Below are 16,807 nucleotides of genomic sequence, written 5' to 3' on the forward strand. Positions count from 1 at the left end.
AATAATTTTTTAAATAATTATTAAGTGGCACCAGATAACATGAAATATCAATAATGATAATAAATTCTTGTTTCTTGTAATATACTATACTTTTGTGTACATCCATGCTTAAAATAGAATCAGGAAAAAAATATTTACCGGCTTTTCATACTGGATCTGCTCTGATTTTTAGATTTCCGAATAAATCGAGCAATTTTTACGTTTATCAGTGTTTTGTATCATGAAAAAGGTAATTTCTAAATCTAAAGTTGGGAGACAAAGACAGCTTTGCATTTACATATGATTTTTACTCTATAAAAAAAAATAAACAAAAAAAAAAAAAATTAAATAAAAATTCTTTATATATATACCACATGCATAACATGTAAATGAAAAAAAAATTTTTATCAATTTTTTTTAAAACTTTCGAATAATGTCATTCTTCTATGGAGTTGATGTTGACGATGAACAACAAAGAATATTTGTTCTTGACATATGCACAGAAATTTTATCTTCTTCCACGGATACCTATAATTGTTTTGACATTTCTAAATATAAAGGTCTTTATATTGATAAGCTGCTTAAATTAGTATTTCAATCGAATGATGTTAACGCACATCTTCTTCATCATTCACTTGTTCGTGTTGACTTTAATGAAAATACATTAGCGAATGTTTTAAAAATTTGTAAAGTATGGTTTCAACCTTATGTTAGAAATTTAAAGAGAACAGACAGAGAGAAAAGAAGAGAATGGGATCAGAATAAAAATATTTATCATCCAGAAGAAAAAATGAAGAATTATTTAATTAATAATATTGACAAAATTTTCCCCGGTTTCAATTATCTTGTTGATTTCGAATGGTGTGTTAATGAAGATTATCTTCATTATGGAATCGGTGATTTGATTTTTGGATCAGATTATGGTGTTTATATTGTTATTGAAACTAAGTGGCTTAATACTAATACTGGAAAAACTGCCCAAGTATCTAGAAATATCGCTAGAAATAAAGTTAAATACCAATCTATAACATATAAAAAATATGCGCAAGAAAAATTTGCGCTAAAAGTAATTGGAGCTTCAGTTACGAATGATGAAGAAAACGCTATTCAGTTTGTAGATAATCAAGATGAAAGAATCGCCTCAATTATTAAATATTATCATTCTGGTAAGAAGTATTTCATTAATTAATCTTTTTATCTAATATTTATATTAATCTTTTTTTTTTTAATAAACTTTATTAGAATGGGGGACATTTAAAACTATTCTATATTATGTCATAATTTTTCCAATAAAATTAGTCGTTACTGTAATTGGTGTAATAATATTTTCAGCAATTATTACTGTACTTATAGGATCAATTATGAAAAATACCATTAAATAATTTTTTGACGGATTAAGAAATAATATTTTATTATTTTAAATTTAGGTTTTTATTTTCTACGCACCCGCGTGAATGCAGGGTGTGCTATATATATAATGAAATAAATAAATAGCACTTTTTTTAAAAAAAAAAAATTGATAAAACAGATGGGAGTGATAAACCTAAAACTAAATTCCGTCTACGATCATAACTTCGTAAATCTTTTAAATCTTTGAAAAAAAAAAAATTTTTTTTTTTCGCAATTACAATGTACATCGATAAGTTTCATCCTGAAAACGGTTGCTTGGTCGACGGTTATTATTAAACATATTTAGCTTGTCATTCGTATTACCATTCCGCAGTGATCCATCTGCGTCATATCCCAAATTATCTTAATCGCGAATCCTATAAATGTCATTAAATTAAAATTTTAGAAAAATATTCACACGTTATCCATGCCAAATACATTCATCGATGAAAAAAAATCATGCCTTTTAAAATTTGCATTGCAAAATGTACAATCGTATGTATTATACAATATTTAGAAAATATTTATTGAATAGTTGTGTCGCTAAGAATTATAAATTATGTATATACGACACAAAATTTTAAGCCAGGTAGAATAAAAAGAATATGAAGTATTTCAATTGTTAGAAAATAATCTTCCATAGAAAATCTGTCATCCCCATTTCTTAATTTTTTTTCGCAGGAAGTATTTACATTTTACATACAAAAACCTATAATAATTTTTATGAACTGAACATCTAAAACTTATCGCAAAATTTTGTTTAAATCATGTGACCAATTTTTTTTGGATCATTTGCTATTGCGCGGTCCGTATCTTTTACATCGTTTAGAATTATATCGCTAAGAAAATTATTTTTACTTTTTAATAAATAATAAAATACAACTATTCAATTGCTCAAGAGTTTTTTTATTAGTAATCAAATATATTAAATTTTAAAAGAAAGTATAATGAAGCATGCATTTAGCGCTAACAACTATCTTTAGTTTTACTTCAGATGACAAATTCAGTATTATTTTAGATGTCTTTTTTTATTTTTATAACAGCAATTAGAATTATATTGTGTTATTTTTTTTTTTTAAGAAAATAAATCCAAAATAAACGCTTATTTTATTTGTCATTGATCAATAAATGGCATTATTATGATTCAAAAAAAAGAAAAAGCAATCAAATTAACCTATTAAATCCCGGTTTCAATTTTTCTTATTTAACTTATTATACATAATAATATTTATTTATAATTTTACATGATATATGGATGGGAAAAGTTCGCTGTTGAACGGTTCAAGACGGCTCGTTCCTGTTCGGTTCAGTACTTTCGGTTCCAATAAATTATTGATATGAACCGACTCAGTTTTGGACCGAACTAACCAAATCATATTGTGGAATCGGGACCGGTTTATCCATTCGAAACGGTTCACTCAATAGTATCGTTTCAGAACCGGAACGGATCGAGCGAGCCCTAATTATATATTAAAAGTTACGACTCCGTTAAATTCCATTTTAATAAAAAAAAAATTAGTTTTTTAAAGATTAAAGCACCTTATTTGTGCATGACATTTTAGTATATTAAAAAAATACAAAGGGTCAAGAGCAAACTACAGTTTTATCGTTTTCGTAGTTTCGTTAAACGTTAAATAGAACGATCGGCTAAACGATTTTCCATTTCATAAATCTCAGATTTCGAGAATAGATACACAATTTAATGTGCGCACAAAATTTAATTAATTCATGTTCCGTACCGTTACAATGTGTTTTATTAACAATGTAGAAACTGATATCCTATAATAAAAGCATGCCTTCTATTAATCCTAGTTGTTACCATCAGGTGCAGAGGTGCTATATGAGACTTTTTCAGGGTCATACTATACATTATTTTTTTGTACGTAAAAACAAAATTATTACTTCTTTGAATTTGACAATCTATTATAATAATAATTATTATCTTATATATTTATATGTGGATTAGTATTTTTCATAGAGATTAGGGACAAGTTGATCTAAAATTTATTTTTTGGGTGAAACTACTTCTTTACAGTAAAATTTTTCGGCTTAATTATTAGAGTTTTCTTTATTTCTTAATTTATCACAAAGTAAAAATATAACATGTTAGTTATAATACTGTATTATTTTCTGACAAAATAAATTCTTATGTTATAAGGGATATATTAATTTTCGCCCCAGGTTCCCATTGGAACCGACATGGAATTAGCTCGGATTTCATATAATGACGGCAGAAGACATGATTACAAATGATTATAAATCAAAAAAATTCCAGATGTTGATCAATCGATCAATGGAACTAGGGGGCTAAAATTAGTATTATCCACGTGAATTTTTTAAGAGAATGAAAAAAAAATAGGTTAATCGTCTAGGTATTACTAAAATTAACAAGTGGTGATGCTCACCATACCAGCATTATGATGTACTTTGGCCAGAATTAAAATCTAAAATACTGGCCGGTATTACATCATAAATTCACCACTGGTGACCGTCACCGCTGGTGATATTTAGTAATACCCTAAAAAATTGCAATATTGAAAATCATTTTTTTTTTTTATTTTGTGTAAATTTTGACCGATCATTGAAATTAACGAACGAAAATTCTTCAAACGAACGAATGGCGTAACATCTTCAAACGCTTAAATATATTATACTATATATTACAATTAATAAAAAATTTATATTTGCTTTTTTTTTAAAAAAAAAAAATGATAGCGGGTTCGAGAAAGTTGAAACGAAAAATGGACTAAATTAATTAATCATCATTTACGTAATTGCATGGACCATTCATAACGATTTGTAGAAACTTTTTTTTTTATTTGTTTAAATTAACAACTTTTTGGGCGATAAAAAAAAATTTTTTTTTCCTTTTCAACTATAATATAAATCTGTTGCCAAACCTAAAAGTCTCGATATAGTAACGAAAATTAAAAAAGGGATAATTTTTTTTTTAAAAAATTTATTCCCAGATGAACATAGAGAAAAAAACCAATAAAATTTATAGGATATACATTACATTAAAGAAAATTTGGAAATTATATCAGAAATGGTTCCGACAAAAAAAAATATTAACTATGACTTAAAGTTCAATTTCGGACCGAATTTGATCAATTATACTTTATGTACTACTTAATTGTTTGTTTCACGCAATCGGTGATACCTTAAAAAATCATAATTAATTTGCGGAATCGTGTAAAAATAGTAACGAATGTCGATGATTTACAAAAAGTAATAATAATAATAATAAACCTGTAATTATGTATCCATTTTCTGTAAATTGAAAAATGTTTATAAATTTCATGAAATTTGTCAGACATTTTTTTTTAAAATAGGTTTCCGTTTTTAATAGGGGATTCTCCTCTTTAAATATTGTCAGCTAAAATTACATAAACCATTTCCCTAATCCAGTTTCTGAACACAAACCGGATTTTCTTTATCTTTATGAAACTCTATATAAAATTAACCAATTAAAATCCCGATTTTTTGATTGTAATTCCGAAATAGTCTCAAATTTTAAAAAAAATTGCCTATTTGTTATTAATACTTTGATCGACAAAAACTAATGCGTTTCATTAATTTAATAAAATGCATGCAGTAACTTTATTAAGATTTTCACAAATATAAGAAAATATATAAAGGTCACATCTTTTATCCTGCTAAACAAAAACTTCCAATTTTTATTTGTTGAGCAAATATAAAATAATATCAATGGTTGAAGAAGATTCATTAACAAAATTACTTCAATCATTACAAGATCCCGCACCTCAGTACGTATTAGGTTGCGTACCGGCTATAGCAACAATAGGAGCAGCACCAGATAACGGGTTAACAAATAAATTATTATGGATATTACGATGTCTTGGTTGTCCATTTACCGGATTATTTTATACCTGCAACATAGGTAGTGACCCAATAGCAATGAGTACATACTGGCTCACATCGGACCATTTTATGAAAGACGGATATAAAATTCCCTACAGACCTTTTGGTCATTATACTATGAAAATAGCGATAGATGAACAGGATAATACTGTTGTTAAATTACTCAAGGAATGTATAGCGGAAGCATCTGTGCTAGACAGATTATCGTCATTGGCATCCGCGTACTATATATTTCTCGGTATATTTTCAGGAATAACTAAGGCGATACGTATAGGACAATGCACTGGAGAGGATTGGCCATATCTACCACTGGCATTAGCCTGGACATTTCCAGCAATTTATAGGAGGGTATCTAGAGGGAGAATGGTAGTCAACGACCCTAGACAAGTATTAGGAAACATGTATTTAGTTGTAAAAGACCTCCCACACAATGAGAGAAGTTCTCAAGATGCTCAAGTTATAATCACTTTTGTTTTATTCTCAGTGATCATCCCTTGGATGTCAGTACTTCTTGCCTATTTCACCCGTCCAGTGGGATATGGCTGTCGAGCCAAATATCTCACAGTATTGTCTTCTATTTGGTCATTTAACAGTTTTATCGCATACATTTCCCATATTTCAGGAGAAAAATTCGTAGGGGGCAATAGATACGTTAATGGATGGTTTTGCCTTTGTGGTGTTATAATATCTATACTTTTAATTTTACTAGGTCTGCTAAGTCATACAAAATCTTGGTGGGGAGATCTATTTGGAGAAAAATGTAGTGTTACATGTATTAATTAATACTTAGATTTTATTTTTATACATACCGGCGGATATGAAATTATGATGGATGCATAGAGCGTTTTCTATCGATTGAGGATCATTGGAGAAAAAAGACGGTTTTTAGCTCGCTTGTTATTCATAAAAATAGAAAACTAAAACCGATCATTTTAACAATTGAGGTGCCTGAGAACACCCATACGCACACATATTGTACATACACATATTTGATTATATATAGCAAATTACCTATTTCACCATCGGTAATAGGTTAGTAAGTGAAGGAACTAATAAAAAAAACAATCGCTTTTTAATACAAACTTTCTGTATCGATTCACCACACACGATTATATTATGGTGTTATCATCAATCATTTTATATTATGATTTCAATTATCGATGTTGGTTTGATTGAGAAAATACTATACATACTATACGTCTATATTACACAATTTTTATTTTACTGGATTAAAGAGTATGCACAGTAGCTACATTATAAATGACGTGCTATGAACTTATTGTGCCACATTACATAATGTTTTACGTCAATATTAATCACAAAAATTAAGCAAAAAAAATTGTGGTAGCACCACGTGATCGTTCGCTACATCCTTCCCATTATTCATTCAATAATTTTTTCGTTCACTGCTATGGCGACTAGTTTTCCATTAGTCAGTTCGTTCTAACGAAGGGTGGGTCCGCCGGTTGGATTTTGTACATTTAGTTTTAGATCAATAGTGCATGACTTTTTTGTAAAATTTCAATGTATCTTCGTATCTCACAAATGTATCTACCTTTCTAAAGTAAAAATAAAAAAATAAAAATAAATAAAACATTCAATAATTTGATAGACACAGCAGCTTTCCTCTTGGAATTAAGTGCTAATGTAATGTTAATTTAGAGCTTAGAACCGGTCCAAAAAACCTTAACCGGTTAATTAACCAGTTAAACTTAATTCTGGCCGGCATTAAAATTTGACCGGAATTAATGCATTACGCCCTAATTTCAGCAAGATTAAGCTCCAACTTATAGTTAACTTTTTTTAACACTCGTTGACGTGTAATTTTATTAACTTTTTTCATGCATGATCTGCATTTTAACCGAATAAATTAACCGGTTAAATTAACCATTTTTAACTGGTTAACCTTGAACGGTAATTTCTACAAATTAGTATAGCCATCGTACGCCCCAGGTTCCCATTGGATCCGATGTGGAATTAGCTCGGATTCCATGTAATGACGACAGAAGACATGGATCCGGATGATTACAAATGATTACAAATCAAAAAATTCCAGATGTTGATCAATCGGACCCGGTTCACCAGCCAGAATCAATGGAACTAAGGGCCAGCCAATCTGGCAATTCTAGAAATTTAAAAAAATAGGGATTTTTTTTTGATCGATGATAGATGCGGTTAAACTATCGTACAAATATAATTCATCAAAATGGTTTTATTTTTAATCAAATATATGATACCACAATAAAAGCGATAAAAATTTTTGTTAATTTCGTATATACCGTTGTCTTTTCGTGATTAAACGTATTATAATATTGTAATAATTATAAAAAAAAGCAATTAATATATACATAATAACGAAGAATAAATTACTTAAATATAAAAGTACACATCAAAATACATGAAATAATAATTTATAAAAAAAAAATATGGTGATAAATAATTAATAAAAAAGAGAAAGAGGGGTGGACAAACGGACATACTAAAAGGAATATAAAAAAACTGTACGGATGGATAAAAAATAAAAAAAATTCGACCAGTCACACATCAGATATACCCTCTCGAGTATACAAACAACATTACATTCCTTCCTGAATTCCGTGTGTAAAACAATCGCAAGAAATTTAAGTGACTCTATAACTTGTTATATTTTGAACAAGAACAAGAAATCGTTCACGAAGACGACTCTCACTGTCTAATGCCCAGATATAAAAAAAAAAAATAATCGTCCACTCTCAAGAATAAAATCAAAATTATGAATATTATGATATATTGTGCAAGTTGAATAAACGTCAATTTGCGGCAGTTCTTAAATAATTTCCCTTTGTTAGTAGTTGAAATGTAAAATCAAATTATCGCCTGTGGTAACTATGGTAACTATAGTAACCTTGAAAAAATTTATAATTATAGCCAGAGTGATATTTTTGACATAGCTGTAGCACAATGCAAAAGCTGTTTAACGAAAAGAAGCGTAAAAGGAAAGTGAGAAATATAATAATTAATGGACAACTTTTTATATTGTTGCGCCATTTTTTGCATCGCAAAATATGATGATATTTTGAAATATATTACGTGTTCTTTATTAATTACTGACCCGGTTGTATAAGCACCCAATACAAATGATCGACATAGTCCATAAGCTGAAAGTCTGTGCTAGTAAGAAATTGCCAGGACTAGTGAGTAGTGATGCAGTTAGAACTGTCCCAATGAACTGGCTGGCATAATGTGCCGTTAAAGTTATTAATGCCGTAACTTTACTGTGGCCAATGATTCCGTAGAGTATAAATAGCCTAAGTAGATAGCATAAAATAATTTAATAGTATACATGGCTTAACAGTATAAATTTTTTAAATCTCTCCGAATTTGTTATAAAAATTAAGTTTTCATACTGATTTAAATAACTTCTTTGATTATAAATTTCATGGAACAACAATTTTAATAGTAATGAAGGAGAAAAAGAATGAATAATTAGAATGATATGATATATTATAAAGTATAAAATAAAGTATGTAAATATGGTTTAAGAAAATTTAAATTTAATAAATATTACACACAAGTTATAGTGACTATTTACGGCACATATACCAGTTACGGCAACATATACCAATTACGGCACATACACCAGTTACGGCGCATTTACCAGTTCCAATTTGCCGTATCTTAAAGTAAAGAGTTATAACTAGTTATAACTCAGTTGTGAATTGTAATACGGCTCATCCCAATATGTTCGAGTTCCAACTGCATCTCTAGCCAGGACCCAGAAATATATAGGGGACAGGTGGCAAAAATTTTTTTATTATGAGCTGTACGCAGGGACTTTTTATATAAATAGTACGCATAATTGACACCTGATATTGAAAAACCTGCAAAAATACGCAAATAAATTCACATTATCATAATTATTTTATCATGGCTTCTATATTATTTATAAAATCAATACTAATGTGAAAAATAAAATTTATCCTATTTTATCATTTTTTCAATAATATTTTTCAAAATAGTCAAAATTTCACTTTTCAACCCTTAGAAGTTTCCTTCAATTAATGCTAAATATTACAATAAATAAATACGTACAGTAAATATATTATATATACTGTATAAGATTAGCAAAATTTAGGCCAAAAATACGCAAACTAATTTTTTACATATAAAAATTTTGATAAAAATTGATGACCTAACTATGGACGAAAAAATTTTCAATTGTACACAAATCAAAGCTTCACTCCGTCTAACTCCACTATGATGGCGACGCATCTGTGCACCCTACCCTGTATACTGTATATATTCCTGGGTCCTAAACTGCCCATGGGCAGATCTTACCATGGAATTTGATTGGCTAATATCTGATTGATCTAAACTGGCCAAATAAGGAAATTTTATAATTCTAGCAACATGCAAGGACTGCACTGATATGCTTTTTGTACCACCTAAAAACAAAAAAAGAAAGTCTTCTCTAGGTTATACGGAATCCTCCGAAATTAGGAATCAGTGTGGCTAGAATTAAGGTAATTCCGGCCGAAATTAGGGAATCAGTGTGGCTAGGATTAAAGTAATTCCGTCCATTTACTTCTATAAGAACAAATTAATTTTCTTAGGAGTACTTACGTTAATTAAGCCTTCCTTATGGTAATTAATTAGTAAAAAAAGGGTTATAGTCACGAAATTAGCTGGAAATTCTGACTGAATAAAGTATTATAAACTAGCATGGCTAAAATTAAGGTAATTCTGGCTGAACTTGTTTACTGTCTGAACAAAATTGACCATTTACTTCTAAAATAATCAATTAAATTTCTTAGGAATACATGGAAATTCTGACTGAAATTATTTTGATTTTTGCCATAGTTTTTGTGGCACCAGTGGTGTGTTTTAGTAAAGCCATTCAAATAATTTATTTAATAAGTACAGTAATAACATTAAACCTAACATCATAAAAGTAATAAATAATAATCATAATAATAATTGACTCATTAATAATCCCAAATTAATCCAATTCAATCTTACTGAGTCTATTAGAAATGTATTTATATCAATTTTATGATCTCAAAAATGGAAACAAATATTTATTGGTTATGGAGTATGCTGGTTGTAAATCATTACAATTCCATTTAAAAGAGAATTTTAATAAACTCAAATGAAATGATAAATATAAATTAGTACTTCAATTTGCAAATGCTGTAAAATGTTTGCATAATGAGGGAATTATTTATTGTAATTTAGTAATGTAATAATTTACTGTATATTGATTTTTTTAATTTGATTATATCAAGCAATAAATTAAATATATATCATTTTAGCATACATAAATGTACTTGTACATCAAAATAGAATAAAGTTAGCAGACTTTATTTTTAATATTATTTAAATATTTGGTCAATATAGGAATTAAACCAAGGATATTTACTGGATTATATGATGCATTAGTTATTTTTTGATAAATCAAAGTCAACAATATAAATTAAATACAATCAGTTGTTGAAATAAGTATTTTACACTATTCATTTTTAATTTATGTATTGGAAATGGGTTTATATACTTAATATTTGATAATTTATAAAAAAAAAGGTTTTTTTAAATTATGAACTAAAGAAATTGTAAAATATTTATTACTCTAGTCCTAGTGTTTAAATAATTCTGAAATGAGAATACATATATTTTAATATTTGAATAGAATATAAAAAAAGGAATTATTTAAATTACAAACTAAGAATCCTTAAAATATTTTATCTAGCTATAGTGTTTAAATAAATTTAAAAAGAATAATGAAGAACAATTTTTGTTAAATGCATGATATCAAATATTACTATATCTTTTTTAAGACACAAGTTAATTTTCATTTGTTTTAATATCTAAATGTTAAATAAATAAAATTAAAGTTTGTAAAATAATTTATTTATTTTATATTATACTAGCTATATTATATACACTTTACATACCTAATTTCTTCAAATTAAATATGCATTCATTCAAATCTTCGCTTATTAGCATTTCACTCACTTGTACACTAGTTTGTGAATTTTTACTTTCAAGAATTTCATTCAATTGTTTACTAGTAAAATTAAGTAAGCGACTTGTATAGCAAGCCTGTGAGTGAGATTCAGTAGCAAGGTTGTTATGCCCAATTGGTGCATTTATAAATTCCATAATATTGCATTTTAATTCTTCATTAATGTCTTCAATTTTCTTACCAGAAGGAAGAAAAATCCATTCATGAATAATATTTAATACTTCTTTAGAAGATGGTCTTTTTAATGGATCTCCATCCCAACATTTTTTCATCAAATCAACATAGCATTGCGGAGTATTTTCAATAATTTCAGGACGTTCACCTTCACAAATACTTAAACTAAGTTGAATATCATGTGCTCTATTATTAAATGGTGGTATTCCAGATGTAAATTCCCACAAAATCATAGAAAAACTATATATATCACTAGCTGGAGTATAAGGTTTGCCTCTTAAAACTTCAGGTGCCATAAATGGTACAACACCATAAATCTTATACTCTTTCAAAAATGATTTTACAGGTTGACATAATCCTAAATCACTAATATAAATTCTGTCTGCTTTATTCTCTTCATCTTTATTATTATTATTATTTAAAATATTGCCATCATGAAAATCACAATGAATAAGATTTAGTCTATGTATATCATCAAGTCCAGAAATAATTTCATACAACATGTATAATTTATGGTCCCAACCACTTTTAACTATTCTTGTTAAGTTTCTTCTTAAATTACCTTTGTTTGCATAATCCATTACTGCCATGTATTTCAAAGTATCTGGATTTTTTGTAAATCCATAAAAATAAATAATATCATATGAATTTGAACAACTTTCATGATATTTCCACTATAAAAAATAATAATATATTAATACAAATAAATTATAATTTAAATTAAAAGAAAAAATAAATAATATAATATCATACTTCATTTAAAAATTCATTTAAATTTTCATTTAAATTATTATGGCATTTAAGAATTACTTCTATATTATTTCCATCATTCTTTAACCAAATAGCTTTGTATATAGTACCAAATCCTCCTTCATTAAGATATTCAACATTTTTAAATTTACTATAAGGAATCCATCTTAACTTTTTTTCAAGAATAAATTCATCTATGATTTTATTTCCACTTTTTCCATATCTATAAATTTAAATAATTAGAAGTTTATAATATAATTTACACTAAAATTTAAAGATTAAAATTAACACTTACTCTAAATTTAAATAGGAATTTAAGATAAAATACGTCAAAGTTTTGTATAAATATTTATAATAATAAGCTATATTTCATAACTTACCAACTAAAGTAATAGAAATTTAAAATAAAAAAATACAGTTAACAAATAAATATTATATATTATATAAAATATAACAATAGAAATAACAACTTACTAGCTATATTAAATAATTTTTTAAATAAAGAATTTAGTTAGTTTTAAATATTATAACAAATAAGTAATAATAAAATTAAATAAATACTGTAACTTACACCCTATATTATTTAAATATTTTTTTAAATAAAGAATTTAGTTAGTTTAAATTATATGTAAATATTATAACAATAAGTAATAATAGATAATAGAATTAAATAAATAACTTACGAGCTATATTATTTAAATAATTTTTCAAACAAAGAATTTAGTTAGTTTAAATTATATGTAAATATTATAACAATAAGTAATAATAGATAATAGAATTAAATAAATAACTTACGAGCTATATTATTTAAATAATTTTTCAAACAAAGAATTTAGTTAGTTTAAATTATATGTAGATATTATAGCAATATTAAAGTAATAATAGAATCAAATAAATAACTTACACCCTATATTATTTAAATAATTTTTTAAATAAATAATTTAGTTAGTTTAAATTATATGTAAATATTATAACAATAAGTAATAATAGAATTAAATAAATAATTTATAACTTACGATCTATTAAATAAAGAATTTAGTTATTTAAATTGTATGTAAATATTATAACAATAAGTAATAATAGAATTAAATAAATAACTTACACTCTATATTATTTAAATAATTTTTTAAATAAAGAATTTAGTTAGTTTAAATTATATAACAATAAGTAAGAATAGAATTAAATAAATAACTTACCCTCTATATTATTTAAATAATTTTTTAGATAAAGAATTTAGTTAGTTTAAATTATATGTAAATATTATAACAATAAGTAATAATAGAATTAAATAAATAACTTATAACTTACCATCTATTAAATGAAGAATTTAGTTAGTTTAAATTACATGTAAATATTATAACAATAAGTAATAATAGAATTAAATAAATAAATAACTTACTAACTAAAAGAAATTACAAAATAATTTTTTAAATAAAGAATTTAGTTAGTTTTAAATATTATAACAAATAAGTAATAATAGAATTAAATAAATAATAAAATATTTTTTAAATAAAGAATTTAGTTAGTTTAAATTATATGTAAATATTATAACAATGAGTAATAATAGAATTAAATAAATAATTTATAACTTACGATCTATTAAATAAATAATTTAGTTAGTATAAATTATATGTAAATATTATAACAATAAGTAATAATAGAACTAAATAAATACTATAACTTACACCCTATATTATTTAAATAATTTTTTAAATAAAGAATTTAGTTAGTTTAAATTATATGTAGATATTATAGCAATATTAAAGTAATAATAGAATCAAATAAATAACTTACACTCTATATTATTTAAATAATTTTTTAAATAAAGAATTTAGTTAGTTTAAATTATATGTAAATATTGTAACAATAAGTAATAATAGAATTAAATAAATAACTTACCCTCTATATTATTTAAATAATTTTTTAGATAAAGAATTTAGTTAGTTTAAATTATATGTAAATATTATAACAATAAGTAATAATAGAATTAAATAAATAACTTATAACTTACCATCTATTAAATGAAGAATTTAGTTAGTTTTAAATATTATAACAAATAAGTAATAATAGAATTAAATAAATAATAAAATATTTTTTAAATAAAGAATTTAGTTAGTTTAAATTATATGTAAATATTATAACAATAAGTAATAATAGAATTAAATAAATAATTTATAACTTACGATCTATTAAACAAATAATTTAGTTAGTATAAATTATATGTAAATATTATAACAATAAGTAATAATAGAACTAAATAAATACTATAACTTACACCCTATATTATTTAAATAATTTTTTAAATAAAGAATTTAGTTAGTTTAAATTATATGTAGATATTATAGCAATATTAAAGTAATAATAGAATCAAATAAATAACTTACACTCTATATTATTTAAATAATTTTTTAAATAAAGAATTTAGTTAGTTTAAATTATATGTAAATATTGTAACAATAAGTAATAATAGAATTAAATAAATAACTTACCCTCTATATTATTTAAATAATTTTTTAGATAAAGAATTTAGTTAGTTTAAATTATATGTAAATATTATAACAATAAGTAATAATAGAATTAAATAAATAACTTATAACTTACCATCTATTAAATGAAGAATTTAGTTAGTTTAAATTACATGTAAATATTATAACAATAAGTAATAATAGAATTAAATAAATAACTTATAACTTACCATCTATTAAATGAAGAATTTAGTTAGTTTAAATTACATGTAAATATTATAAACAATAAGTAATAATAGAATTAAATAAATAACTTACAAGCTATATTATTTAAATAATTTTTTAAATAAAGAATTTAGTTTGTTTAAATTATATGGAAATATTATAACAATAAGTAATAATAGAATTAAATAAATAACTTATAACTTACGACCTATTAAATAAAAAATTTAGTTAATTTAAATTATATGTAAATATTATAACAACAAGTAATAATAGAATTAATAAATTATTTATAACTTACCATCTATTAAATAAAGAATCTAGTTAGTTTATATTATATGTAAAATATTATAACAATAAGCAATATTAGAATTAAATAAATAACTTACTCCCTATATTATTTAAATAATTTTTCAAAGAAGAATTTAGTTAGTTTAAATTGCATGTAAATATTATAACAATAAGTAATAATAGAAATAAATAAATAAATAACTTACTAACTAAAAGAAATTACAAAATAATTTTTTAAATAAAGAATTTAGTTAACTTAAATAATAGATATATAGACGTCATATAACTTACACCCTGTAGTATTATCAATTATTAATTGGTTAGATATAAATTTAATAGAAAAGTATTTACTATAATTAATATATCACTTACAATCTATTTATTTAAATTAAAAATATGATTAGTTAGATTATATTAAAATATTAAATATTAATAAATAAACATCATATTAATATAATATCCTTAAGGCTTAAGTAATATAACTTACCAGCTGTAAAATTATTAATTAGTTATTTAAATAAAGAATTTAGTTATTTGAATATTATATAAAATAAATAAAGTGAAAAACTAAAAATTTAATAACTAATAACTTACAAACTATAGTATTATTAATCATTAAATGAATTATTTAGTTATATATAACATAATAAAAATAATAATTAATATTTGCAAAATTGTTTAAACTTTTTATGGGATAATTCTAATTTTATATTCTGTATGATTACCTTTATCAATACATTGATCCATTACTATATCAAATTCTTCCTAATTGGAAAGATAAAGTAAATATCTTTTTTTTTCTTTTTTTTTATTATTTATACTAAACGTCTTATTAGTACAGATAAATATGGTAATAATATTTATGCAAAATGCATTGTATACAAAATGTTGATCACAAGTACAAGTATTATATGTATGACAAACAAATTTTGCATATCTGGAATGCATATCAATTATCTAGCAAAAATCACAAAATAGAGAAACTTTTCTTAATACATATTAAATATACAAAATTTTAAAAGTCATTGAGATTATATTTGGCTACTTTACAAGTATGCATTAAAATTATTTACAATTAACAGTTAAGTATACGCAAGATTTTTTGAAATAAAGCTAAAAAATAAGTTTATTAATTATAAAAATATTTAACTTTGAAATTAAAAGTCATGTAAGGTGAAAATTTTTGGGTGATATTGGAAACAGTATTTATATATATTATTTTTATTTTTTTTTTTTATCAAAAATTGTGGTATAAGGGCTTTTTTCATTTCATTTTCATTTTTTGGTCTCATTCCTTTTCCTTGGCCTTTTTTGTTTCATTTATTTGGTTTTTCTTATTTTTGACCCCCTCACAGGAATATAAAATTTAAATTTTTTACTGGTTTTCATTGATCAAATAAAAATTAAAAAATTAACCTGTCAAAGAATTCTGTAAAATCATATATCTGATATTGTCATATAACGAGTTGTGGATAAATGATAAATCACTATTAAAAACATTTAGCCAATCAATTTTAATTTGAAAATCATATGATAGGGCTGAAACTTATCATTTTATTATTGTATAAAGCTTAGTTTTGTGGCTATGGAAGTGGCTTTTTATAACCAATTCTCAGCTTTGATGGATATCACTTTAATTGGAATAATTATATGT

At 24.3% G+C, this 16,807-nt stretch overlaps 3 protein-coding genes across 3 annotated transcripts; 2 read left to right on the top strand and 1 right to left on the bottom strand.

Moving 5' to 3' along the window:
- Positions 1 to 374: 374 nt before the first annotated feature.
- Positions 375 to 1,483, top strand: OCT59_025505 (uncharacterized protein). The gene is made up of 2 exons (XM_025330360.2): positions 375 to 1,145; positions 1,222 to 1,483. Exons 1-2 carry the CDS (start codon positions 413 to 415, stop codon positions 1,359 to 1,361), a joined length of 873 nt encoding a protein of 290 aa, XP_025178826.1. The 5' UTR covers positions 375 to 412; the 3' UTR covers positions 1,362 to 1,483.
- Positions 1,484 to 5,076: 3,593 nt separating this feature from the next.
- Positions 5,077 to 6,033, top strand: OCT59_025506 (uncharacterized protein; the record flags this gene model as incomplete). Its single annotated transcript, XM_025310781.1, has 1 exon — positions 5,077 to 6,033. One exon carries the CDS (start codon positions 5,077 to 5,079, stop codon positions 6,031 to 6,033), a length of 957 nt encoding a protein of 318 aa, XP_025178827.1.
- A 5,037-nt stretch (positions 6,034 to 11,070) lies between these two features.
- OCT59_025507 (uncharacterized protein) lies at positions 11,071 to 12,315 on the bottom strand (the record flags this gene model as incomplete). The annotated part of the gene is made up of 4 exons (XM_066138947.1): positions 11,071 to 11,093; positions 11,181 to 11,573; positions 11,988 to 12,099; positions 12,286 to 12,315. 4 exons carry the CDS (start codon positions 12,313 to 12,315, stop codon positions 11,071 to 11,073), a joined length of 558 nt encoding a protein of 185 aa, XP_065992143.1.
- Positions 12,316 to 16,807: the final 4,492 nt, after the last annotated feature.

The sequence above is a fragment of the Rhizophagus irregularis genome, chromosome 5, assembly GCF_026210795.1.
Source record: "Rhizophagus irregularis chromosome 5, complete sequence".
In the NCBI taxonomy this organism is placed as follows: Eukaryota; Fungi; Glomeromycota; class Glomeromycetes; order Glomerales; family Glomeraceae; genus Rhizophagus; species Rhizophagus irregularis.